This window comes from Pseudoliparis swirei, chromosome 4 (genome assembly GCF_029220125.1).
Source record: "Pseudoliparis swirei isolate HS2019 ecotype Mariana Trench chromosome 4, NWPU_hadal_v1, whole genome shotgun sequence".
NCBI classification, from domain to species: Eukaryota; Metazoa; Chordata; class Actinopteri; order Perciformes; family Liparidae; genus Pseudoliparis; species Pseudoliparis swirei.
Window position 1 is genome coordinate 20,047,455 of NC_079391.1, and position 27,193 is coordinate 20,074,647.

The 27,193-nt window shown below is 42.1% G+C and overlaps 1 protein-coding gene across 3 annotated transcripts; it reads right to left on the minus strand.

The window, feature by feature from the left end:
- Positions 1–3,519: 3,519 nt before the first annotated feature.
- Positions 3,520–26,970, minus strand: LOC130192563 (enhancer of mRNA-decapping protein 3-like). Of its 3 annotated transcripts, none has more exons than XM_056412645.1 (8): positions 26,511–26,970; positions 25,830–26,009; positions 25,014–25,210; positions 18,287–18,640; positions 8,169–8,222; positions 7,899–8,052; positions 6,153–6,370; positions 3,520–5,811 (listed from the first exon to the last, which is right to left on the minus strand). In XM_056412645.1, exons 2-8 carry the CDS (start codon positions 25,991–25,993, stop codon positions 5,477–5,479), a joined length of 1,476 nt encoding a protein of 491 aa, XP_056268620.1. In that variant the 5' UTR covers positions 25,994–26,009; positions 26,511–26,970; the 3' UTR covers positions 3,520–5,476. The 3 variants fall into 3 exon arrangements, with proteins under 3 accessions (XP_056268620.1, XP_056268619.1, XP_056268621.1); XM_056412644.1 differs by having other exon boundaries at positions 8,169–8,225; XM_056412646.1 differs by lacking the exon at positions 8,169–8,222.
- Positions 26,971–27,193: the final 223 nt, after the last annotated feature.

Here is a 27,193-nt window from a genome sequence, read left to right on the forward strand (position 1 = left end):
AACAAGACCAGGACAGAGAGGAGTCCTTTATCTGCTGCCATTAAGAGGTCATTTGTAATTTTCACCAGTGCCGTCTCGGTGCTGTGGTGTTTTCTAAATCCTGATTGAAATTTCTCAAATAAACTATTATGATGTAGAAAGTCGCACAACTGATTTGCGACCACTTTCTCAAGGATCTTGGAGAGGAAGGAGAGGTTAGAGATCGGTCTGTAGTTAGCCAATACCTCTGGATCCAGAGTGGGCTTCTTCAGGAGAGGTTTAATAACAGCCACCTTGAAGGAGTGTGGTACGTGGCCTGTTAGCAGAGACACATTGATAATATCTAATAGAGAGCCGCCAATTAAAGGCAAAACGTCTTTAAGCAGCCTCGTCGGGATGGGGTCCAAGAGACAGGTAGACGTGTTCGAAGTAGAAACCGTTGAAAATAATTGGTCACGGTTGATAGGAGAAAATCCCTCCAAATATACACCAGGGCATACAGCGGTTTCCAAGGCCATTCCACTTGAGAACAGATTGGCACTGGTTATGGGCAAGAGATTCTTAATCTTGTCCCTAATAGTTAAAATCTTTTCATTAAAGAAGTTCATAAAGTCATTACCACTGAGGTTCATAGGAATGCTCGGCTCCACAGAGCTGTGACTCTCTGTCAGCCTGGCTACAGTGCTGAAGAGAAACCTGGGGTTGTTTTTATTTTTTTCTATTATTGATGAGTAATAGGCTGCTCTGGCATTACGGAGGGCCTTCTTATATGTTTTAAGACTATCTCGCCAAACTAAGCGGGATTCTTCGAGATTAGTTGAACGCCATATGCTCAAGCTTTAAGTGACGCTTGCTTCAGTTTGGGTCTGAGGGTTATACCAGGAGCAAACCTCCTCTTCCTCACTGTCTTCTTCTTCAGAGGGGCTATCGAGTCCAGTGTCATTCTCAGAGAGCCTATGGCACTGTCAACAAGATGATCAATCTGGGACGGACTAAAGTTAGACCAGGAGTCCTCTGTTATATTGAGACGTGGTATCGAATCAAATACAGAAGGAATCGCTTCTTTAAATTTAGCTACAGCACTGTCAGTTAGACATCTGGTGTAGAAACTTTTGACTAACGGAGTACACTCCGGTAGTATAAATTCAAAAGTTATGAGGTTGTGGTCTGACAACCTTCAGCTGGCAGACTTGGTGAATCACTGATTCAATCAGCTCTTGGTCCACGACCTTCTTTGTATTGGGGTACAGAGTTTAAGAAACTAAGAATTTGTAAGAAACGGAAAAATTGTGTTTTGGGTAGCCCATACTCATCCTGAAGTTGATTAAAAGACTTTAATCAGTCTAAACTAACCGCAAACTGCATTCGCCCTATGTCAGCTGGGATCGGCTCCAGCGCCCCGCGACCCTAATGAGGATGAAGCGGTATTGATAATGGATGGATGGATATTTAAATGTGTCACCTATCAGAAGGGCTTTAATCGTTTTTTGAGTGCTGTAACTGGAAAATTATAACTGTTATTTGATCAATAGCATGGTAAAGTAATACAAATTAATATAGTTATACAAATAAAAATAAAATAACAAAATCTAATTAAAAGTACAAAAGTAATAAAAAAGTAAAAAAGTAATGAAAAAGTACAAATGAAATAAAAAGTACAAAATAAAAAAGTAATAAAAAGTACAAAAGTAATGAAAAAGTACAAAAGTAATGAAAAGTACAAAGTAATGAAAAAGTAAAAAAGTAAATAAAAAAAAGTAAAAAAGTAATGAAATTATGAAAAAGTTAAAAAGTACTAAAAAGTAAGAAAAAAGGTAAGAAGTAATAAAAAAGATAGAAAGTAGTAAAAAAGTTACAAATAGTTCAAACGTATGTAATATGTAATAAAGTATTAAAAACCAGTTGCACTCACATCTATGGGAAATTTAGAGATGATTTAACCTGAGCATGTCTTTGGACTGTGGGAGCCACCCCAACCGGGAAATGAACCCACGGCCCTCTTGCTGTGAGGCGACCGTGTTGGCCGCTCCACCAACGTGAAGCCCCACCCATCTAACCTTTCCTCATAGTTGAGGAGAGACTGGATTCTCAAACATGAGGGAATAGTTGAGAAAGGACAGGAGGGCTGTCCTTGTTGCGCCCCCAAGAACACTCTGCAGCTTCCTCTCTTTGCTGGTTCTGATGAGGTGGATAGTGTATCAAATGTCATTCCCCAAGAAGCTGGCGGAAGGAATGAAACTGCCATTCTCCCAGGGTAAAACACATGTCTGCTCATCTCTCCTGTTATGAAAAAGAGTAAGGATATTAATACGCTATAGACAGGCATTGTTTCCAAACAATATAGTTTCTGAACCTTAAGTCCTTTGTTGAGGCACACTATTTACATGTCAGTGGCAGGCAGGCAGGCAGGCTACCCCCATATCTCCTGTGCCCTGAACATCTTGTGGAAAAGTACATGGAGGTGAACTCCCCCCACCCATCTCCTGTGTACATGGAGGTGAATTAACACCCCCCCCCCCCCCCAAGTCATGTGACTCAAATAACAATGTAGAGTGAAGTGTCTTAACAAGAAAGGATCTTCATTCCTTGTGACCATCCCAAACTACCTGCATCCGACTATGAGTATACTTTTATATACACCGTATCACATTCTGCTGTTCTCTGTTTTAACAGTGGTGGAGAAAGTATACAGAACTTCTACTTCAGTAAAAATATAAATATTAATACCACCACATGGTGGTCCTGCATTAAAAAATAAATAAAAGTAAAAGTTACAATTACTTACTATGTTTTAATATGCTGCTGGTCGTTTAATCTATAATTACACCTTTATTAGTTGAGTGTAATACATGTGGAGCAGTTAATATACGTGATATGTTAAAGTAAAACTTCATCAGTAACGTTAACCGAGGAGAAGTGCGCGTTTAGTGAAGTGACGGGAGTCAATAAAAAGAGAAACTCCGTGACTGAAAAAACACAACCAACTTTACAGTGCGAACAAGAGACTGTCAAGACTAATTTTCATTACATGTTAGTTCATTGTAATAAGTTAGAACGACTTACTGCTTGACGTAACGGTGGAGCTCCAGAGATCCGTATGTGCAGTCGGTCCTTCTCACAGCAGACTGAATGAGACGGAGGAGGGGGAGGAGCGGGAGCTCTTCACTGAAAACAGCGCCACTGAGCTGCGAGTGGCCAGAGATATATTACATCGGCGATTTTAGACACCGCCATAGAGAATGAATGGGAAGCTGTTTAGGAGGACTAGAAGAGGGACAAAAAAGGTATGGAATAAATAGAATAATAAGTTTATTAAAGAAGACAAGAACAATACTTGGACTGCTGAAGCATTCCAACTAATAAATTATCATACATTTTGTACACAATTATAGTTGGGTAAAAGTAGAGGCTCTTCCTCCTAAATATATAGTATCCAGCAGCGTCACACCAAAATACAATATAGTGAGCGTCTCAAAACGGCACTTGGGATTAGTTTTTGAAGTGTTGTATTTCCGCAATGACCACAAATGACACATCTCACAATTTTACACAGATTTTTTAATTGCATATAAAGGAGTGTCCAACCTGTAGCTTCTGCATCGTTTCAGAAGACCATCACATGTCTACCTAAAGACACATTATATAGACACACATTTTTTATAGGACGCTCTCCATAATGCTATTCACACGACTTACACACGGCTGTCAGAAAGAAAAAAACGTGACGGCAACAAATCAGTCAAAATATCTTCAACATTGTCCAGTTGAGTTGACTTCACTTCTGAAAAATAAATACAAATGTGAGGTACAAACCCATCGGCACTAAATTCACATTATTTTGTACTGCAAGGTTTTCCTCGCCCCCCTCACAATACATAGATCTCAAGATCCACCCAAATAAAATTGACAATAATTTTTTTATTTCTTTATTACAATCATGATCACATTTTAAGTGTTTCCTTTAGTCTTTGCTGTAATGCAGAGGGAAAAAGTTAAGCTCTGAAAAAGCAGAGAAAGAAGCTGCAGTGTCTAAAACTGCTCGTGTTTCCCCGAGTGGAGGTTTGATTTATATTGATTTTCCAACCAACAACAGATTAAGCTTAATCCACTCTGCTCCCCCTCCGAGCTGTGCGCACCTGGATCTGGGCAGTTTCTGGTATTGGGTAAACTCTCCGGTCCCAGATCTGTTGTGGAGCTGCCAATTGAAACACTCTTGTTCACCACAAATGACTCAATTCTTTCCAACTGTTTTTGGCAGAGAGCCGCAGATGCAGCTTTAATCAAAAAAGCATCACCCCTCCATCACACATTTGGTCCAGAGACGACTGAAGTGCAATAAATGATTTATCGGCTCCAATGTGTTGCAGTTAGTGGAGTGAAAAGTCTGCAAAAAGGGCATTTATTACTTTTGGCTACACAATAACTTAAACGCTCCAAAAAAAAGACACCAGCATAATTTTAAAAGTGAGTAGCTGCCAGATGAAAAATGTGATTGTCATTTTAACTTGTAACGGTGACAGTTTGCTGATCTGAGGTTTTAACAGAAGATCGCTACGGTAACCAAATGAAAGGAATGGTTACTTCGGGGGCTGAAACCGAGGTGTAAAAAATGGAAAATAACAATTAGGTTTCATCCAACCAAACAAGCCGTAATCCCAAATTAAAGGGATTAAGAGATAAACCTGGTCCAAGATGTTGTTGGTCCATGGAATGTGTGATAAATAAATCCTGTCTAACTGCAAGATTTCAGAAACAGGAAATTAGTTGCCATCTACTTTTCATGTTTAATGTTAGTGGTTAAGAACTCACCAGACAGGGCAAAGAGGCTATTGGATGTACTGTAAATGCAAATATAAAGTTTGTACATGTTTCAAACATTGTTCCTGAGACGTATTCCAAAAATAAATACAAATAACACAAATATAAATTCTGTATAAGAGCAACGTTTCAGTGAAACATGCTATGACCATTACTTGACAAAAAACACCAATTTAAATGTGGGTCCCACATTGCATTAAATTGAAAGACAATGGACGTGTTTGCCAGATGAATGTCAGGTCTGGGTTGGCAGGCGGCTTTGGGCCGAGCGAAGCTCGGGGTCGGGGACCGGCCTCCACATGCAATCTGGAGGAGGAAACAGGAACTGTGGCTCTGTTACTCTGACTGGTCACAGGATCAGAGGTCGCGGACTCAGTGGTCAGCGTTTTGTAAACACATTCCCATAGTCATCCAGAGCCCTTATCAAAACACACCAAAGAACAGGAAACCTTTCCCTCTCAAAAACAAACGCTGTCGCACGCAACGCGCGGCACCACCCCCACCCCTCCCCCCCCACCCCTCCCCTCCGGGAGTTTCCAGAGGTTCAGCAAGGAAATAACTACACCATATGCTTTCAGACATGTTCTGAAGTTGTATCCAGTTTCTGACCAGATCGTACCATTCCCCACTGAGGGGAGCAGACCTATTGTAACTAAGTTCAAAGTCAGTGGCTTCTGCGCTATGGCGTGTGCAGGGGAATGACAAATTTACATCCAAATGGTGAACAGTAGCAGATTCCAACTTCCTGGAAAACCAGTTTCGGGATGCCAATGTCACAGAGGTAGACCCGGCTCTCCGTCTCGGCCAACGGTAAAGGAAGGCCCAAAGAGAGGGTCCACTTCGCCTCGACAGTCTGATGCGGACCGCCGATCGCGGGGTCGATACTCAGGACGGGAGCACGGTTCTGGTTGGCCCAGTCGACGGCTGATTGGTACCAGGACTGCTCCCTCAGCATTGGGTTCTCGTGGCAGTCCAGGCAGTTGATGACCAGGTCGACTGGGCTTGTCGGCAGGTCTGGATCAGAGGAGAACGAGATGTTGATGAGCACAGTGTTTCACAAAGGTACAAAGATACTTGGGATCCAGCTAATAACTGAAACCAGGAGACACTCATAGTTATGCACGTACATTAATTGTAAATGTGTGGAGTCATAAATTAGCGTAAATATCAAAATAACATGCCCACTGCTCCACTAGAGGGCGACATTTCTCTGTGCTGGTCTGTCCCAACAGGACACCAGCCGGTCCTCTCAGACACTGAATCATGCCCAGAGATCATCATGGCCCTCTCCAGTGCACCGACTCTACAGCCGATTTCACAATCCACCGGCTCTCTGTACTCTCGGTGTGTCCTACCTTTGACGCTGGCCACCTGCTTGTTGCCGGTCCTGGTGTAGAGGTGGACCTCGCCAGTGACCGACTCCTGCATCTTGACAAAATTGGGCAGAAACAGGATGACCTCCACCCCGTGGTTGGCCAAGTGTCTGCCGCAGCTGACACCCTGGGCTCCCTGGATGTGTGGCCCACACAGGAGGACGACAGTGGGCCTCTGGTGGACGTTTTTGGGGGTGAGTCTGGAGACATTTAAGATATGACAGTATTATGCAGGAAGAAAGACATCGGGGCAGTATTCATAGGTTAAACAATAAATATGTGATCAAACAAACGGCATCATATCCAACATGCTGACTGGCCAACGTCCAACAAAGGATGCCACATGTTAGGTTGAAGACACCTCAACATACATGAAACACGAAGAGGCAAATAAAGGAAGGTTAAAAGACTACGTCCACATTTGCTTCAAAAAGATAGAATGAACATGCATAGAAAAACTTTAGAAAACCTAAACATCAATAGCAAAGCTAGTGGTAGTAAAAAAATAGATGTATTCTAGTAATTTGAAATGAAAAGTATGACATAGTCCATTAACTCTGCCTAAATGCATTTATTTGGTCTCATTTATAAAGTAGTTAAAAGTGTGTATAAGTTTGCAATAAGATGCATGAAACAAAGCTGTGATTTATAAAACCTATATTTCTTTAATATTTCTGTTGAAGATCATGTGAGGTGATTGGAAAAGAAATGGTCAAAAACATTAATTTATGAACAGATATTCTCGGAATGTCAGAAGACATTTATTTTTAGAATGATTAAAAAAATGTCCATACCCATTTAACTGCTGATTCAGGGCTCTGATCAATCTAAATAATAAAATAACAGCTTCATAATGAACTAGACGCCTTTCGTCCACCTGTGCTGCTATCTATAGTGGCTGGTAAGCAGAACTTTATAGAAAATTATTTGGTTAGCTTTCCAACTTCATCCAGTTATTAAGTATCTGCTTCAGTTTTTTGCAAAACAAATTACATGTGTCACTTTCTAACTAAAAACCTAAGAATATTTTTGGGTTGTAATCACAGGGACTTTAGTGAAGAAGTTGCCACATTGTTGTCCACCATCTTATTTATAATGACAACTTTAAAATGTTCCATTAGTTTGTTTTTAATACTCGACATACACGCAACAAATTTGAAGTTTGATTTAACGCTCGAGTATCTGGACACTTTTTGAGTTGGACTTGAAGGACCGTATGACCGATGGGGAAACAGTGCAACGCCAGTGGTTCTGTTATTACAATGCAAAATTGCATTTGATCTGAGCTGTGGCTCTAGTGTAAACTTGAGACACAGGTAGTAGAGCGCTGCTAAACTGATGAAAGAGTCAGAGACGACAAACCCGTTTGTTATACGAGCCTCGGTGCAGCCGTTCTTTGATCTTAAATAAGTCGACACCGCTAGTGAAGGTAAACACCGAACAGGGCTGCTTCAGTTTGTTAGGGTGCTCTCGACCCGCCGTGTGACCACTCGCTGTCGTGCCTTTCTAAGAAAATAAACCCTGGAGGAGGGAGTGTCAGGGTTAACGCCATGTAACATATAGGGACATGCTGGTAAAGATGATTGCCATGAAAACAGGAATAACATGTCATGAAAACAAATAAGGTTGGGCGGACCTGCTCCGATGATTGAATAACTACTCGGAGGAGGACGCTTGGCCGACAGCGGCTCCATCTCCAGGCGTCACACCCACAGTGGTATTTCTCACCTGTTTGGTCCGCCCAGCAGGGTGAGCGCCATCTGACTGGAGCAGACGCCGGTTGTCTCCAGCCTGCGCTCGAGGGACAGGCCCCATCGCTCCGCGGCCGCCAGCAGACGCTTGTGAAGCTCATAGGGGATGCTGGGAACCACCAGGCCCGAATCTGCAGAGAAATGGGATGGAGAGCACGTCAATGCCGGTGTATCTATGCATGCATGTATACATAGAGAGGGGGGGGGGGTCGGGGGGAGAGATTAACCCTTCCTCCTCATAACCCACTATTGCTCTCATTACGGAAGATTCTCCATTTCCTCTCCCGTTTGTCGCTGCCGTCTGCTGAAACAAAGAGAAGATTGGCAGCCTTTACAAAACTTGACAAACGCGAGACAGCCAGAGTGAGACGCCCATTCCCCGCAGGGTCCCGAGTTCACACGCACCATCCCCGCGGTGTCGGACCCATCCCCAGCCCTGAGCTCTGGGCGGGACCCCCCACGTCGGCTACCGTCTCAGTCAAAACATGCGGCATGTTGGCGTGACAGCAAAGGGGACAAGCATATATATATACACATATATGTGTGTGTATATACAGTGCATCTGGAAAGTATTCACAGCACTTCATTTTTTCCACATTTTGTTATGTTACAGCCTTATTCCAAAATGGATTAAATTCATTATTTTCCTCAACATTCGACACACAACAACCCATAATGACAGTGAAAACTGTTTTTTGCTAATTTTTGCAACTCTGTTAAAAATAAAGAACGAAAACATAACATGTACATAAGTATTCACAGCCTTTGCTCAATACTTTGTTGAAGCACCTTTGGCAGCAATTACAGCCTCAAGTCTTCTTGGGTATGATTCCACAAGCGTGGCACACCTATTTCTGGGCAGTTTCTCCCATTCTTCTTTGCAGAACCTCTCAAGTTCCATCAGGTTGGATGGGGAGCGTCGGTGCACAGCCATTTTCAGATCTCTCCAGAGATGTTCAATCGGGTTCAAGTCCGGGCTCTGGCTGGGCCACTCCAGGACCTTCACAGAGTCGTCCCGAAGCCACTCCTTTGTTATCTCGGCTGTGTGCTTCGGGTCGTTGTCCTGTTGGAAGATGAACCGTCGCCCCAGTCTGAGGTCCAGAGCGCTTTGGAGCATGTTTTCATCGAGGATGTCTCTGTACATTGCTGCATTCATCTTTCCCTCAATCCTGACTCGTCTCCCAGTTCCTCCCGCTGAAAAACATCCCCACAGCATGATGCTGCCACCACCATGCTTCACTGTAGGGATGGTATTGGCCAGGTGATGAGCAGTGCCTGGTTTCCTCCAGACATGACGCTTGGCATTCAGGCCAAAGAGTTCAATCTGTTTCATCAGGCCAGAGAATTTTATTTCTCATGGTCTGAGAGTCCTTCAGGTGCTTTTTTGCAAACTCTAGGCGGGCTGTCATGTGCTTTTTACTAAGGAGTGGCTTCCGTCTGGCCACTCTACCAAACAGGCCTGATTTGTGGAGTGCTGCAGAGATGGTTGTCCTTCTGGAAGGTTCTCCTCTCTTCATAGAACAACGCTGGAGCTCTGTCAGAGTGACCATCGGGTTCCTGGTCACCTCCCTGACTAAGGCCCTTCTCCCCCGATCGCTCAGTCTGGCTGGGCGGCCGACTCTAGGAAGAGTCCTGGTGGTTCCAAACTTCTTCCATTTCCGGATGATGGAGGCCGCTGTGCTCATTGGGACTTTCAATGCTGCAGAAATCTTTCTGTACCCTTCGCCAGATCTGTGCCTCGATACAATTCTGTCTCGGAGGTCTATAGATAATTCCTTTAACTTCATGGCTTGGTTTATGCTCTGATATGCACTGTCAACTGTGATACCTTAGATAGACAGGTGTGTGCCTTTCTCAATCATGTCCAATCAACTGAATTTAGCACAGGTGGACTCCAATCAAACATCTCAAGGATGATCAGTGGAAACAGGATGCACCTGAGCTAAATGTTGAGTGTCATGGCAAAGGCTGTGAATACTTATGTACATGTTATGTTTTCATTCTTTATTTTTAACAGATTTGCAAAAAACAGTTTTCACTTTGTCATTATGGGTTGTTGTGTGTAGAATGTTGAGGAAAATAATGAATTTAATCTATTTTGGAATAAGGCTGTAACATAACAAAATGTGGAAAAAGTGAAGCACTGTGAATACTTTCCGGATGCACTGTATATATATGTGTGTGTGTATATATATACATACACACTAGGGATGCACCGATCTGATCGGCGCCGATCCATATCGGCCGATATTCCCATTATCGGTTTTGATCGGCGTTCTCAAAACGGCCGATCAGATGACGTAACACCGGCGAGAACTATCAGACGTTTCAATCGCCGCGCACCGCAGCGGAGACGATGCGCCCGGCGAGGGCCGCAGAGTGAGAGGTCCACGAGGGGATCCTCACCACCGAGCGGCGTCCCCGTCCCCCGAGTTGAATCACTGGGTCAACTCAGCTGACTCTCACATGTCTGCCCCTAGAGACTGATGATGACGGTAAACACATTCGATCGGGAGCGCGCAAGGGTTTTGATAAAGTTAGCAGAAGGATTTAAGTGACATCCGGTTTTGCAAAGTTAGCAGAAAGAACCACGTGAAAAAACATCCGTTTTTCAAAATAAGATGTCGACAAATCATACATGATCATAGAAAAGTAAACAATGAACTGATTTTGTATCTTTATAAATCGTTTCTGAGATTTAGCTTAAATTATGCTAACATTAAAACATGTTTACTGTACCAAGGAAGAGTTTATAAAAAATAAGTCAGACTTTTGTATGTTAAGAAAAGTCCTGTATATAGATTTCCCCAAGAGTTCCAGGAAATGAATAATGCAGATATGTTCCATACATATCTGAAATTCCCTACAATAGCAATCAAACTATTTTAATTTGTCAATTAGGACATTTTTCAAAATAAAAGTCCTAAATGTTTAAAGAAATGGGTAATTTCTTTCATGTTTGAGTTGCTTTATATATGTATTTCCTCATAGTCCTAGGCAATACTGCTCCACAATAAATAGAATGCTTCAATCGACACCGTGATCGGTATTATCGGATCGGCAGATACTGATTTCAGTGATCGGCACCAAAAACCTGATCGGTGCATCTCTAATATATATATATACACATATATATACACACATATATACAGGACTGTCTCAGAAAATTAGAATATTGTGATAAAGTTCTTTATTTTCTGTAATGCAATTAAAAAAACAAAAATGTCATGCATTCTGGATTCATTACAAATCAACTGAAATATTGCAAGCCTTTTATTCTTTTAATATTGCTGATTATGGCTTACAGCTTAAGAAAACTCTAAAATCCTATCTCATAAAATTTTAATATTTCCTCAGACCAAGTAAAAAAAAGATTTATAACAGCTGAGTGTTTGTCAAGGCTCAGGAAACCCTTGCAGGTGTTTCGAGTTAATTAGACAATTCAAGTGATTTGTTTAATACCCTACTAGTATACTTTTTTATGATATTCTAATATTTAGAGATAGGATATTTGAGTTTTCTTAAGCTGTAAGCCATAATCAGCAATAAATCAGAATAAAAGGCTTGCAATATTTCAGTTGATTTGTAATGAATCCAGAATGCATGACATTTTTGTTTTTTTAATTGCATTACAGAAAATAAAGAACTTCATCACAATATTCTAATTTTCTGAGACAGTCCTGTATATATTAGTGCTGTGAAAAATAACGCGTTAACTCAGTTAATTAAATTACAGGATTAATTAGTTTTGTTTTTTTAACGCATGTGCAGAATGAGCTTCCAATCCGTCTGTTGTTGGTCGTCTCTCCAGCAGCATGTCATTCTGTCTCTAGTGTCGCGTTAACACGACTCCGATCTCCGTCTCGCGCGCCGCAGAGCTCGGATGCCGGCGTGTGAGCGCACATCGGGACGAAAAAAAGTCACTTGCGCACACACATACAGGACTGTCTCAGAAAATTAGAATATTGTGATAAAGTTCTTTATTTTCTGTAATGCAATTAAAAAAACAAAAATGTCATGCATTCTGGATTCATTACAAATCAACTGAAATATTGCAAGCCTTTTATTCTTTTAATATTGCTGATTATGGCTTACAGCTTAAGAAAACTCTAAAATCCTATCTCATAAAATTTAAATATTTCCTCAGACCAAGTAAAAAAAAAAGATTTATAACAGCTGAGTGTTTGTCAAGGCTCAGGAAACCCTTGCAGGTGTTTCGAGTTAATTAGACAATTCAAGTGATTTGTTTAATACCCTACTAGTATACTTTTTCATGATATTCTAATATTTAGAGATAGGATATTTGAGTTTTCTTAAGCTGTAAGCCATAATCAGCAATATTAAAAGAATAAAAGGCTTGCAATATTTCAGTTGATTTGTAATGAATCCAGAATGCATGACATTTTTGTTTTTTTAATTGCATTACAGAAAATAAAGAACTTCATCACAATATTCTAATTTTCTGAGACAGTCCTGTATATAAATATATATACACACATATATATATATATATATATATACACACATACAGGACTGTCTCAGAAAATTAGAATATTGTGATAAAGTTCTTTATTTTCTGTAATGCAATTAAAAAAACAAAAATGTCATGCATTCTGGATTCATTACAAATCAACTGAAATATTGCAAGCCTTTTATTCTTTTAATATTGCTGATTATGGCTTACAGCTTAAGAAAACTCAAATATCCTATCTCTAAATATTAGAATATCATGAAAAAGTATACTAGTAGGGTATTAAACAAATCACTTGAATCGTCTAATTAACTCGAAACACCTGGAAACACATTTTCAAATGTTTGATTTTGTTTTGCTGTTATAAATCTTTTTTTTAACTTGGTCTGAGGAAATATTCAAATTTTATGAGATAGGATTTTAGAGTTTTCTTAAGCTGTAAGCCATAATCAGCAATATTAAAAGAATAAAAGGCTTGCAATATTTCAGTTGATTTGTAATGAATCCAGAATGCATGACATTTTTGTTTTTTTAATTGCATTACAGAAAATAAAGAACTTTATCACAATATTCTAATTTTCTGAGACAGTCCTGTATATATATACATACACACATATATATATATGACTAAACATGTGCGAGGGAGGTGTGGCGGTAACAGTGGACTCAACAATTGTTGACTGATCTACCAAAGGCTATTAAACAAAGTTAAGATAAGTAATTCATAGACATTTTTGGTTGGAATATGTCAAATTATTTGCAGTTGTCATTTCTGGATAGTACAACGCAAAGCATTTGAAGGAATGCACAACTTTTTTCAATACTTTAATGAAGCACGTGTATAATGACAACGCCTCCAATACTCTCTGTATTGCCATGGCGACAGGTTCTGGGCCCCTACAACTATACAGTTAGCTTCTTCTTTTTTTACATTAGGGGCCAACGTGCCACACCAGGCCTCATGCGGGAATCTATACACATTTCCTCTTTTATGAGCTAAAAAAGGAAAATAGTAGTTATACCCGATTGGTTCTTATTTAGCTGGCAACCCATTGATTTGTGGAATTACCCGATGGCTTTGTATATTTAGTTATTTTTTACTCAAAAAATGCAAGGGTGGTCCAACTCAAGGTTTTAATTTAAGGAACACATACATGTTTTGTAATTATGATAATATTGGTCCAATTAAGACTATAACACTTAAATATCCTTTGTTCGACGTCTGAAGAGCTTATATATTGCTCTTTCATGCTTTTTGATTTTCCTGCCACAGCAATGCCGACTCTAGACAATCACATGTTTACTTTAACAGTACCTCCATCTCACTGCTGCAAAAACTCTTCTTCCAACAGGCATTTTTTCAGGACATGAGCGTCTGCTCGAGCATTTGCATACGTGCCCAACACCTGCTCTTGTACTGCGTTTAGGGAGCGTAACCTGTTGCTAATTCGCCCACGATGTCTGATACATGCATCAACGCCTGGGTAAGAGCATATTTGGATGGTGAGGATAGTTTGGTGGAGTTGACTTGAATTCAGAGAAATACAAGAGAATGTTGCTGCACGAGGCGCATTGCTCGCTGATGTAGACAAAGTCCGTTTGTAAACGGGGAAGCAAGGCAACAACTGCGGCAAAGCGGTGGCGGCTCATGAGTGATCACTGGAGCCACCATCCTTCTTTTGAGGAAAAACGCGTCAATCCCTTTATTGTCCCCGACTATTACAGAACGATAGCTCAACCTTTTATCACTGTACTAACTGAAGTGTGCGGAAACCTTTTAAAGAGCCTTTTTGCTAATCCTTGGCTGTCTACTGCCCGTGGCAGATCAGAAGGGTAACGAAAGTCAAGCTACGGGGGACTGCAGGGTTCAGGATCCCTTTGATAAAGGAAGAGGCGCCCTCATTGGCTTCCTACGGATCTCTGGCCTGGTAGCCGAGAGCTTGGTGGCCTCAATAGCGCGCATGAATTTTCGCACACCGAGGCAACATTTCGCCCTGGCATAATCAGAGTGACCCCCCCCCCCCCGTTCACAAGATCATTATTTAGAAACACAGAGGCTCATGCCGTGCTTGGCGCACATTCTTGCTTATCTTGAGGTCGGCCCCTGCTCCCCTCCCACAATTCTTTTATTGATACCGCACAAAGACGGTTAATACATGACCGAAATGCCCCACGAGAGCGATAAGCAGAGGAGACGAGTCAACTGCTCCTTGTCATGCAAACTGCTGCCTCGTGTACAGCGCGCTGAGGAAGTGGGAGTTGCACTCGTGCACAGATTGCTATTAAACCAGCCCGCCAGGTGCGCACACACACACCGGCTGGATGCGGGCCATGTGTGTTTGAGGCTGGGTGAGGGAGGGTTAGACAAGGCGGTTCCATTCCTCTCCGCCGCACCGCCAGAGTTGAACTCCGTTGACCTCTACTCTGGGGCGGTAACAAGAAAGGTCACCGAACAGCACCTTAATGTGGTAATCTGTGAGATTCCTTTTTATTTTCTTCTCTATTTTAGTCATATCAGTGCTCACTGTTGGGTTGGTTGGGGAGGGGCCACATATCAACTGATCGTATCTCATTGGGTATTCTGTTAGCAGAGTTCTCCTCTTTAGATTGGTCTTCAGCGTGAGTGATGCCACTGCTCGTGTCAAAACAGGAGTCTACAATCATGAAAGGAGCTGCCCGTCTGACATCATACTGTTTTCTCTGTGGCATTTGAAGCAGTTCAGCATATTAGGCCATCATCGCATCAAAATCCTGCACACTGTTGATCTCTGGATTTTGAGAACTTTGAAGCAAGCAGGTAACATTGAATATGAAGGTCTGCAGATCAGAACGCCAAAACCGCAGCTTGAAAGTTAAAACGCATCACGTCCCCACGCTCGCCTTCTCTTTCCCCGACAGCACGCAGGTTTGGGTGAAGATCAATGCACGCGCAGGAGCTTCACATCCATCCCAAGGTCATTGTGTCATGAGGGTTAACATATTTTGTGATGACACACATTTCTTTTGCATCCTGCTTTCTCCAAAGCGATATGAACGATATAAAAAAACAAAAAAAAACTAGGAAAACCAGCTGACAGTTCGCTTGACTGCAGTTTGTGCCGCTGCATGGCTTGTTTTGCTCCGACGAGGCGTTGCTGCAATACTGGAGACAATCATACCGCAAGACAAGAGCGGAACTAAACTTACACTGTCTGAAACAATTCTTGACACAATTAACAATAGTCTACAGAAACAGGCCTGTCAAACACCCATGCCAGCACGCCATGGCAACCCTTGTACACAGGCAAGCACTATGTTGTTCTTTCTCTCTCCTCATACTGTTGACTTATCTGTTTACTGGCAGAGATTCCGGGTCAAGAGTGCTGCGGCTTCTTCCTGCTTCAGAGGTGCTGTTTATGTAAGGCTGTGCGGCGGCACGCTAATTACAGAGTGCAGAGGACGAGGATTATGATGACAGCCCTGGGAAGCAGATCTGCCTGCACAGTAAGAAGAGGAGGCTCTGCTCCAGCAGCTCTTTACCGAGCTGCTCGCTGTCACCACGGGCAGATGGCGATACGTGGTCCCCCGTCATCCTTGTTCTATTATGGTTCAGGGGAAAGAGAGAGATACTGCACATGAAACTTTGAGCGCTGAACCGAGAGATTTCACCGGAGGAATGACTTCCCCAACTCGCTCCACCGTGGCCATGCACACAACCTTATCTTGAGACCAGACACAGGTGGAGTTTGATCCTAGTTGTCGTGCGACACCTACTCACACACCGTGCGACTCAGCCCTTTTTGTCCCTGACGCCACCCTCCACTGTTCCTATGGAGGGACGCTGGGGCCTGTGAAAGCATGCCATTCACTTATCTTATGTTTGTGTTAACCAGTTATGCAACGCTCAGGTTCCTAGAGTGAGCAGGAGTGTGATAAAGGACGTGTTCATCGTCTCTGTGGGCCTATTACAGGGCGAGTGGGGAGGAGTCAAAAGTCATGATGCCCGGTAACCAGGAAGTTATGATTCCAGTCAACCTGCCCCAAGGTGACCTTTATCTGGCAAATGCATTCACTAATCTGCCATTAAAGGGTACCTGTTGAGATCGCGAATATGTAGCCAGATCAAAAGATAATGTGTTTCTAAAGGTTATTCATGCACTGACGGTCCAGTATTCAATAACAATACGTAGTTTAGGCTGTTCAAAGTCCCTCAACTCCGACAAGCTTCATTGCACTGGTGCTTGAATATGGCGCCGGTGGTGTGACGTCACATCGTTGATAGATCGACAGCCAGCCACAGCGGATGTGTTCAGAAACCAATGTAAACAACGTCGAGCGCTCGCAAACAAATGCTGAGAACTTGATAATAATAAAGAAACGGGCGAAATATGGACGATGAAAGATTGTCAGATTCAGCAACTGGATACTTGTATGAACCATTAAAAGCAGACTATCCCCATTTAGTTAATTGTGACAGCGATAGCGATGATTCTGATGAAGTTGATGCCGAAGGACCGCCGGTCCAGATGCTTCACCGTGCGGACCGTGCACGCAAGTCGGCGGACGTTTGGTGCAGTTGTGGGAAATGTGTGCCACAAAAAACAGACATAGAGTGCATTTGTTGTAAAGAACACGAACTTATGTCCGATGATATAGTGTCATTAGACCTCATCTGCTTCACACAAAAGCGTGAGCTTGATAGCTACATCGCGCATAAGCCAGCGCTGGAGATGTCTTTCATTGATGCAATGATCGGCCGACATGTTCGGGGGCCTGCACCGAGGAGAACTGTCAAATCGGTAAGTTTGCCAGTTGTTTCATGTAGGCTAATTTGCGATCACCAGAGTTGGTGTGATTATTACTAATATTCTGAATATATGGATCGAAGTGATCTTCACATACCACGGAGTTTCTGCTGAATGTAAATGTTTTTAAAGTATGCCCGGTTCCTAAATTGTGCAGCCACTTCTTCGCGAGCACCTTCTTTTCCTCTGTACTAGGTTTGGGCACGCAAAATAACTTTTTAGTCTTGTGAGTCCGTTTATTATTTAGACAACCGAACGCCTTGCACTGCACCATCTTGGCGTGAACTCCAGACGTGAACTGGTTTGAGGCCACCGATCTATCCCAAGAAGCAACGCGTGTAGAAGTGGCTCCGGATTGGCTGAATTCCTTTCAACGACTCTACGTCATAGTGACCTTTGACATGAGTAAATAACTGGCAATATGTCTGCGCCCTGAAGCGTTCACGGACTCGGAATGTTGACAAAGAAATGTAAAGCCTCGTGCTATGCGTGACTTGTTGACAATAGCGGCGGGGAAAATATGATTTATTTGATGCGCCTAATGGATGTAGCACGTTGTTGTTTTGGGCTACAGGTACCCTTTAAGTCAATAACAGCAAGTTGTTGTTTCTGTTTTTAATATTAACGAACAGTGTTTTGGTCCACCGCATCAGTACCTATAATAAAAACGGATATCTAAAAAAGGAAAAATAGGGTAATTATATGTAGTTATGAAAAAATAAGGCTATATACGGGTTTTTTTCACAAACTGGCACTGTATTTTATTGAAAAAGTTACGCAACCGGCGGTAGAAGGTGCATTTGAATAAGAAATATGTAAAATATCACTTTTATATATTTAGAATATATTTATATATATATCTCAAACTATTTTTTGTACAGACTTACGGCCCTGTGTTTCATGGGTCATATCAGGAACAACTACAGAATTGGTGAGGCAAATCGAACATCAGCCTTCGAGCTGAAAGCCGGCAGCCCTAAAACCTCTTTCTATATCTGTCTTTGCAAAAGTTTAAATATGTGTTGCTGCCATATCGACTGAACTAAAGGAATCAAGAGTAAAGAAACTCCCACCAATGCGTGAGTGTGTCCACATGCACTCTGTTCTCACCGGTACAGTATTCTTTGCCCTCGTGCTGGGGCACCGTTATCTGCCGGTATATGACGGGCTTCGCCTCCAAGATATTCTCGTCATGGCGGTAGGACAGGGGCTTATGATCGCCCTGCACGTTGTGATGCGGCGCCCTGTTGCTTTGGCCGGCGGTCCCTTCGATCTGGGAGAAGACGGCGGCTTTGTCGAACAGAGCCAGGTTCCCCTCAAAGTCGAAGTCCGCGCCCATGTTCTCATCGGTCCCGCCTCCGAAGCACTCGTCGTCCCTGGTCCTCGTCGGGCCTCCGTTCCTCACACTGTTCTTCTTTTGTGCGGCCTGCATCGCCCCTCTGCTGTTAGACGAACCTGCAGGGGCTGGAGACATTAAGATGGACGCCAAGTCAGTCATCAACCGCACTCATGCCCGACCTTTACACTTTGTAATGTAATATTTGTCGTATCGTTTGATTTGCCCACCTCTATCAAATCACCTGTGTTTTGCAAAAAAGTAAAACAAAAAAACATAGATTCACTTGGATCACGTCCCAAGGGTACTAGACTGGATCCACATGTCCAAATACTCACATCCGATTCAATGATTTATTACTGCACTGGCCCGCTAAAATAAGTAAATAAATGGAGAAGCTCTGGTGTCAACAACACTCTATGTGGACAGCTTCATTTCAATGCTGAATGTTTACTGAATAAGTCTGCAATTCTACTTTTTAGAAAATCTTTGTTTGTTTACCAACATTATGGCACATATAATTCCAATGATTTAAGGTTTACGTACTGATATTATAAGAAGAGATAGGTTGAATTGATAACCGGAAAATCTAAGGAGACATTTTGGCAACACAATTAGCATATACACATAAAAGTAAGGTAGGAATATATTGGTTAGCAGATTAATGAGTTTGTCAACTACTATAACTTCCCTTTGTGATCACCTAATAATGGATGCTGGTGTATAGATTTAATAAATGACAATATAGTGAAACACATTATCTAAAATAAGTTATAATTGCTGACAAATTCAAAATATAAAGCTGCGTAAAGCTACATAAATATATGTTATAAATCATTTATCAAATGCTTGTATAATACAAATAAAGAGTGACATTTCCAATATATCCTGGAGTTTAAGATGAAAACATTGACATTTTAGAGAAAGAACACTTTTAAGAACACTATAGCTGTTAAACTGAGGGCGGACAGAGAGGAGGAGGCGTTGCGCCGGGCTAACAAGGGCCTAGTTTGGTTTTAATCTCAAATCCAAAATACACCAATAACCGAGGAATCCGTGTTCATATTTGTATCACTTCTGAAGGAGCTATGAGCAGTCTTGCTGTTCATCAGGCACACACACACACACACCTTTGTTTTTAACGTAGCTCGGTCTGGTAACTCCTCTTATCCTCTCGGTTGGTTACTTTAACCCGCAGAGAACACAGCAGACGCACAAAACATACAATGGCCGACCGAACGGTATGATATATGAAGTTTACATACATGTATGTGCAAACAAAATCCTTAATGAACAGAGAAAAAAGAAAAAGAAAGAAAAAAAGAAAAAAAGAACTGGAAAAACCTGGCCTTCAACCCCAACCACGCTGAGCTCTCACGCTAACCGGGAGAGAGAGAGGCAGTCTCACGCTACTGTCACTGTGACAGCTAAGGTACTTTGGACTCTCACGCAAGGTACTGGGAGGCTCATTCACAGCACACTGGTATCAATACCAAAGCCACTAAACGACTCCAGGTCATAATGAGGCCTGACAAGCACCAATGCAGACAGCACTGATTTGTTTTTGTTTTCGAAAGTAGTCATCTTAAAGCTGTTCACTCCCCTCTAAATACAAGTGCACTGGTATTCATAAGTGATTTGCTGAGCGGGACAAACAGCTTGTTTTTTGTGTGAGGAGGGTGGTGGGTTGGTGCGTTCACCTGTGAGAACAAGGACGAAAGCCAGCAGGCTTTTTAGCACACGACAACAATGACTTTATTTACAAGGAAGTGTTTTGTCATGCTACGAATCTGAAAATCTGAATGAACCGGTCAGAGCTCCAAGTCAAACAGGCTAATGAATAACAAGCGAGGAGATGGAAAGTGGAGTTTGCGGATTTCCGTTTGGACAAACTTGCCACCGCAAATTAGTACACAGGTCCACAGGCCAGGAATATTTCAAATGGAAATGTGGGCTTTGGGCAAACTGTACTGTTAAATATACACACACACACACATTGAAAACAATGCTCAATTTCAGGGCCATTTCAAAGCCATCTCCCAACTGGTCACTAAACATTTGACATTCAATTTCAATGTTTAACTCCAGGGCTCGAAGACGCAACACTCAAGCCGTCACCAGAGTCCTGTGATTCACTCAGTGCGTTTACATGATGGTATAATTCGAATCTTGCTTTAGTCGGACTATGCTATCTTTTGGGGGATCTGCTGTTATCCCAATATACATGGCAGTGAGTAATTCGAATCATTGGCCGAAAGCATGTCATATCCGATACGATAGGTGGTGCTGTTTTCATTACAACTCGTGGTGATACAGCCATTTCCGCTTGACCTCTTGACCACCACCAACAACAACATTTCGAGAAAGATGGCGAACAGAGAGCGAGGCGAAGCTACATCCCTCTACTATTCTTCCATGGTGTTAATAGGAGTACAGCGAATGCAAATGGCACTATTGGCTGAGTTGATAATGGAGAGAAGACGCCGTCGCCGAAGGTACACGGAGAATTTAATTTATCGTCTCTTTCGACTTCCGGGTCACGACATGGGAGGGAGGGAGGAGGGCGGCGGGATCTCGAGCATGCGCAAAGACGCAAAGTCCAGTTCCGAATCGAATTCACCGTTACATGCCGCGAGAGTCGAATTATCAACTGGATCGGACCGAGCTATCCAGAGGTGTTAATCGGATCGTAGTCGGACCGCACATAGTCCGATCCGACATAGGTGTTTACATGAAACGGATAATTCGATTTCAGTCCGACTAAGCCAATAATTCGATTGCATGTAAACGCACTGAGTGTGGAGTCGAAGTAACCATCAAGAAAAGAGAAAACCAGCAGATACGGGTTTGGATACAAAGATCAACGAGACTGCCAAGTGGGTCAAATCTACAGGCTAAAGGAGGGTAAATGCGTGCAAATGCCAGACCAAAGAGACTTCCGGGGATAACAACTTTGCGTCCAATTACCATCCAGTCAGAGATGGCGGTGGGAGAGCAATGCGGAGCAACTGCGAGCGAGGCACTGGTAACATACAGGAGTTGCTCCGAGCTTTAATGTTGGAGATCTGTACACATACTGGGAACCTCTTTGGGAAAGTTTGGAGTTGCATGAGTGTGAAGCTAAATAAAACAGAGAAAAACTTCCCCTCAACCATAAAGGTTTACAAGAAAGCGATTTGTAGGGAGAAAAAAACACTAAACAGCACAGAATTTAATTTAATAAGGTAAAATGCTGGTTAGGTTAATGATTTTCATTAGTGCAAAGCCTTATAGTGCTCTTCTAAAAATGCACTTTTCAATGAGTTCAGCTTTGATTTGATTGGAATTCCACTCCACATCATTCACAAAATCGGTTCCTAAATTCCCATCCTACTCTCCCAGAAAGATAAACGGCAGATATTCAGAGAACCATTTCTGGAATCTGCGATCTTGGATAAGCAACGCTCCCTCCCTGCTTTCCCTTTTATGTGGCTGGGGGGGCTTCTTGGGAGCATGGCATCGCGTGTGAAAGGACCGGCCCTGCCCAGGCCACTCAGCACTTTGGCCCCATGCAATTTGGACATTAGCTCCCCTGCCACCAGCCTGAGAGCTGGAGATTAAAATAAAAAAAACACACAAAAAGGTAAACAGTGCTTCCACAATTGGTAAATGTGTGGTGTTGTTGCCTTCCAAGCTCACTGGGACGACATGGCTTCCTGTCAGGGAGGAGGAGGAGGGGGGGGGGGGTGGCAGGGCTCTGAGGCCTGGCATTTGCATAACCTCCTCTCCACGAGGAGGGAGGGGGAATGTTTATTGATCTTAGTCACACACATATTGTAAAGAAGAACTTTGGTACAAGTCTTTAGCACGCTATGGGAATCTTAGGAGGACAGGACGGTGTTGCTTATGCTTCTGTATAGGAACAAGTGAGCTGCAGGGAGTAAATAGCTATGAGTCCTGCTGCCACAAAACAAAAATAGTGCAATATTTATTTTCAAAGGGAACAAACAGTCTTCCTGAGTCTTCCATGCACAGGAAACGCACCAAGGCAAAGGTCATTTTTACAACCCGGCTGAGGAACATTACGCAGCGTCTATTATAGCCAATGCTATTGACCTTTGACTCCACCATTGTTTGGTGAGCATGAGTGTGAAAGTGAACTGGCTTTAACGGATTCTGGCAGAGGACACGGAGACTTCCTGCTGACAGGAAGAAAATGCTGTTTTTAGGCTTCATCTAATCAGGGAGGTTGAGCAACACATTCTGATGTTTACAGTGCACATGGACAAATGTGTGGACGGGGAGAATGCAGATGTGCATTGTATGTATTATTGTGGAACGGCAGAACGGTCTTTACCATTTAATGGGTATTTAGAGGTTGATTTCTATGAACTAAACTAGAACACATTTGCCATAATAACAAGAAAACTATGTTAAATTAAAGATATAACTTTTTTCTCCGTTAGACTATAACACAAATATCTGGAAACAAAATATCCAAAAGCATGACATAGTAGAGCCTCTTAACTTGGAATTTAGAGAGTCGTTGTTACAAAGACGGCTACAGATGACTCGTATTAAACTGAAGAATGACTCTCGAAATCTGCCAGAGACGGAACAGCGGTCACAAGTTGACCCTCATCACCACGAAAGACTGCAAGTCACCGGACAAGAAACCAGCTCATCAACACTACAAACCACAACCTCTCCGGACTAGAGTAGATATCAACCCCTCTTTAACACAGTCTGAGCTCGAATGTTAAGCTTCACAATGGCAGAATGTTTTGGCGAGGGCCACTGTGTTGCACGACATTGCTTGGTCTTCCTGTTAACATGGCTAAAAGACAACAACTATGGAACAATCCCAATCTCCACCCTCACGGAATGTGATGCGCATTCCAGCAAAGTCTGTGAATTCTGTCCCATTGTCAAATGGTTGAGTGTTTGAGGGCAGACATTTTGAGCACTTTATGAATCCTTTCCATGACAGGGATTTAACCACAAATTCACAGCAACGTGACGTTAAACACAGGGTTACCAGTGGAGCATGGAGACAAACAAAGGGGACGGCATACGATTGAGTGCCTGGCAAATTTACTCAGAAACATTAAGGATTAAAAATGGAACATTGCACATAAAAACAGAAATTATTTTACACAGATGATTTATTCTTCAACCGTTGAGCTCCATTTAGATATTAAAGGCATTTTGTCAAAAATAAGCAATTTGATCAATAACTCAACTTGATTCGTTTGTTTTTTTAACAAACACTTTGATGCAGGTTATATAAACAGCTCCTTCAGTGACAGACTACTTCACTTGCAATATGTGACAGTGCTTTTTTTAAATTATTTTTTTACTGTTGCTTCTTATTGCTGTAACATTGAAAATTGATTCATGTGTTTTTTTCCAAGACATCAATGAGCCACACTGTTGCAGTGTGTGACATGTTCCTTTATTTATATAAAAATAATTAAATCTACAGGTCCTACTTATTTTAGAAAATAACTGCGTAGTAATGTGCTGAAATCACATATTTGTGACCCATTTTTAAAGATGCATTTCCTCAGAAACAACTAAAGGTCTTGGGGCTGACAACCACATTCATAACTGCTGGGGTCGTCAAAAAGTATGCAGAATCAAACCACTGTCCTGCTGGTTTAAATCGTTTTATGAGATTTACAATCATCACTCTTTTTGGGGCACTGGAGTATGAAGCGTAAGAGGTTGTTTACAACTTTTCAGCGTCATCTGACGTCTCAAAAATCATCCGATCTGTCTGGGAAAATGTACTTCCTTCCCATTGGGGATTAGAAAACATCGCGCACGTCTGTTGGACAATCAAAAACATCGACCTGGAGTGACTACATTTTCAGCCTATATTCGTTCACAACTTTCTGGAACTTCTAACAAGAGTTGGGTAAAATCATACACTACGGTGTGTCACATTTCCTTCTGACAATGAACAATATCTATGTTTTTTTTGTTCGGCCAACGCTGTGGGAAATTCCTGACAGAACTCAACAAACTAAGAAAACAATAGAACTGTGATTTAGGAACGAGGAAATGCAGTAACACGGTGGATAAGCAACATCTTTAAATAAACGGGGTATTCCTAAACTAGGACAAGGTGCCAAATTGTCATAATATTTTGGACCATTTTCTAAAAATAGCTTCTTTAAGTTCTAGTATTCCACTGCACAATGATGTTCTACTTGGACAGTGTATACTTGTTGTAGCTGGTTTAGCACCTTCAGCGTTGGGTGTTGTAGACTTCGGGACAAAACCTGATTCTGTTATCTGCCACTGTCAGCATAATTTATGTATCCAATACTCAAAAGAACGCCAAAACATTAATTACACATGAGAAGTCAAACTATTTAAATGAATGATTTTTTTATGTATGTGGCATTCTGCACTGCCCCTCATTATTAAGCATAATAAAACTCTAGTGTCCGTAGTTTCTACCAAAGACAGTTAACCATGAATGGTGATGGAACCCAGGCTCACGCATCTGCCTACCTCTGCGGAGGATGGTGATTGGTGCAGAGCTGGAGTAGGAGCCGCTGCTTGTCACATGAGGTAGAGAGACTCTGTTACTCTGTCCATGGCGTGCTGAAGGTATGAAGCTGGATTCTGTTGCAGCTCCCTGACCGGTGCTGGGCTGGTTGACTATATTCTGGATATCTAGGAACTTCAACTCCTTGATATCAATGGCACTATAAAAGACAAAAATCAAATGATTGAGCTCACTCCAACTGCAATTGCAGTTTCAGTCAGCATGCCAAAGCTTACAACGATCAGACATGGTCTGTGGAGCTCATAGGGTGGGAAAAAGGCACCAACATTGAAAGAACAAAGGATTTCATTGAAATACCTCCAACAAGGTTGCACGATACTAATATTTGGTCAAAATAAAAACTGGTATTTAATTCAACACCTAGAGCTAAACCTGAATTGAAAGTACAAATAGTGTTATTTGAATGAAAACAAAACTCCCACATCTATAAGAAAAATAAGAATTTTAGAATAGTTAAAAAAATGCTCAAAAGCACAATCTTGTTTTGATAATACATTGTTTTACTATATCCAACATTAAAACAGATCACTTGTTCATCAGTCCTCTGTTCCAAATTTCATTGAGACCTTTTAACGACATTTGACAAAATATTATCTCCTTGGTGGCGGTTATATATGTAAACCTGATTCATGGTTGAATGCAAAACGTAGAGGCTTGTGTGTGTGGGAGGATAATTTCCTTTTAAAGCCGTCAAAGTTGTGCATTTTGTTGTTCTGTTGAATCAAGACAAAAGTGTGCGCGTCCTTCTTCTTTCTTACCTGAAAGTGACTTCAGGAAGAGGGCATTTGACCCCGTTGTGATAGGGCTGTCTCAGAGAAATGGTCTGGCTGGCGTGATCGACAGACAACACCTCTCCCTGATAAACTCCCAACGTCAGCCCGCAGTTTATAGACACAACACTACCCAACCAGTCTGTGGCCATTCTGCTGCCTGTGATCCTATAGTTCAAAGACATAAACAAGATAAATCAACCTATAGCAGCCGTAGCAGTAACTTCCTGTCTAGTTCAGCCAAGCCTGTCGTAGCAATTGAGGACAATTATGATATTACAAGATTTAGCGACCTGCGAAAACTTATATTTCGCAGTTTTAAAAACACAAAGACACTTTACCGGCGGATTTAGGCATTTTAGACATGGGATTCCGTAAAAGAAATGTTGGGGGGGACTTGGACTTATTGCACTACAGTATTTCCTAAATCATAGCTATATGGGATTCATTTGAGGTTTGATAATCTGGCTGTCAACGAAGACGGCATACAAACCGTCATGGTCTTCTGGTAAACTCAATAACGTTGCAGCACCTGATCTTAATTAGCTCGCTAATGGGTCCACGCTGCACCCCTGCAGGGTAACGTCGGCTCATTCGTGAGGTAACGTTACTTCCACCGGCGAAGAGAAGACACAAAGGCAATTAAGCGATAGTTAAAGTGTACTTTACCTGTGATACCTGGTAGGCAGCGTAGTGTTGTGCTCGACGTGCTAATGGGTGTTCATTTACGCTTCACAACGCGCCGTTAGCGAGCTTGGTGCGAATGCTAGCTTGACGTTAGCGTTAATTAAAAAAGCTTTCCCGCCTGTGTCTGAGGTAGGAACATCTGGACAGGTGAAATAACTTAAAATTACAGCGATACGAGGTCAGTGTTCATATAAATATAAGGACAATCTCGAAACTAACGCCAACTAGTTAAACTGTACAACCGGTGAGCTGCGCTAACTAGCTGGACGGCTATCATTGGCTTCGTCTCGTTCCGCTCCTGTTGGCTTTTTATCCAAGTTGACTGCTGTGAAGTTGAGACGAGTGTTTAACTTCTCTTGAATACTCAACCCGCAACTTTTCAATCGTTAACGGACATATATACCGTAACGATAAATCTGTGAAAGCAAAGTGACAAGCTAAACTCCAGCTGTTGTTGGTGCCGTTTCCGGTTTGATACGCGACGTCACTTCCTTAATCTCCCACGTGGGTTTGTTGTGATTTTTTTTGTATTTCTCTCTCAAGTTTCAATCGTTTCACTCGAGAGCTCTGATATAGTCTGATATGGTGTCACAGTTTTACACACCAGTGACTATTCATCCTTATGCGATGACCATGACTGGTTTTTTTCCTCTTAAATCAAGCAA

Coding starts and splice junctions, on each gene's coding strand:
- LOC130192563 (XM_056412644.1), bottom strand. CDS start 25,993: ATGGCCACAGACTGGTTGGGTAGTGTTGTGTCTATAAACTGCGGGCTG. Junction 25,211..25,829: donor CTTCCTGAAGTCACTTTCAG/GTAAGAAAGAAG, acceptor TGTCTTTTATAG/TGCCATTGATATCAAGGAGT. Junction 8,053..8,168: donor CTTCCGTAATGAGAGCAATA/GTGGGTTATGAG, acceptor ATTTCTCTGCAG/ATTCGGGCCTGGTGGTTCCC.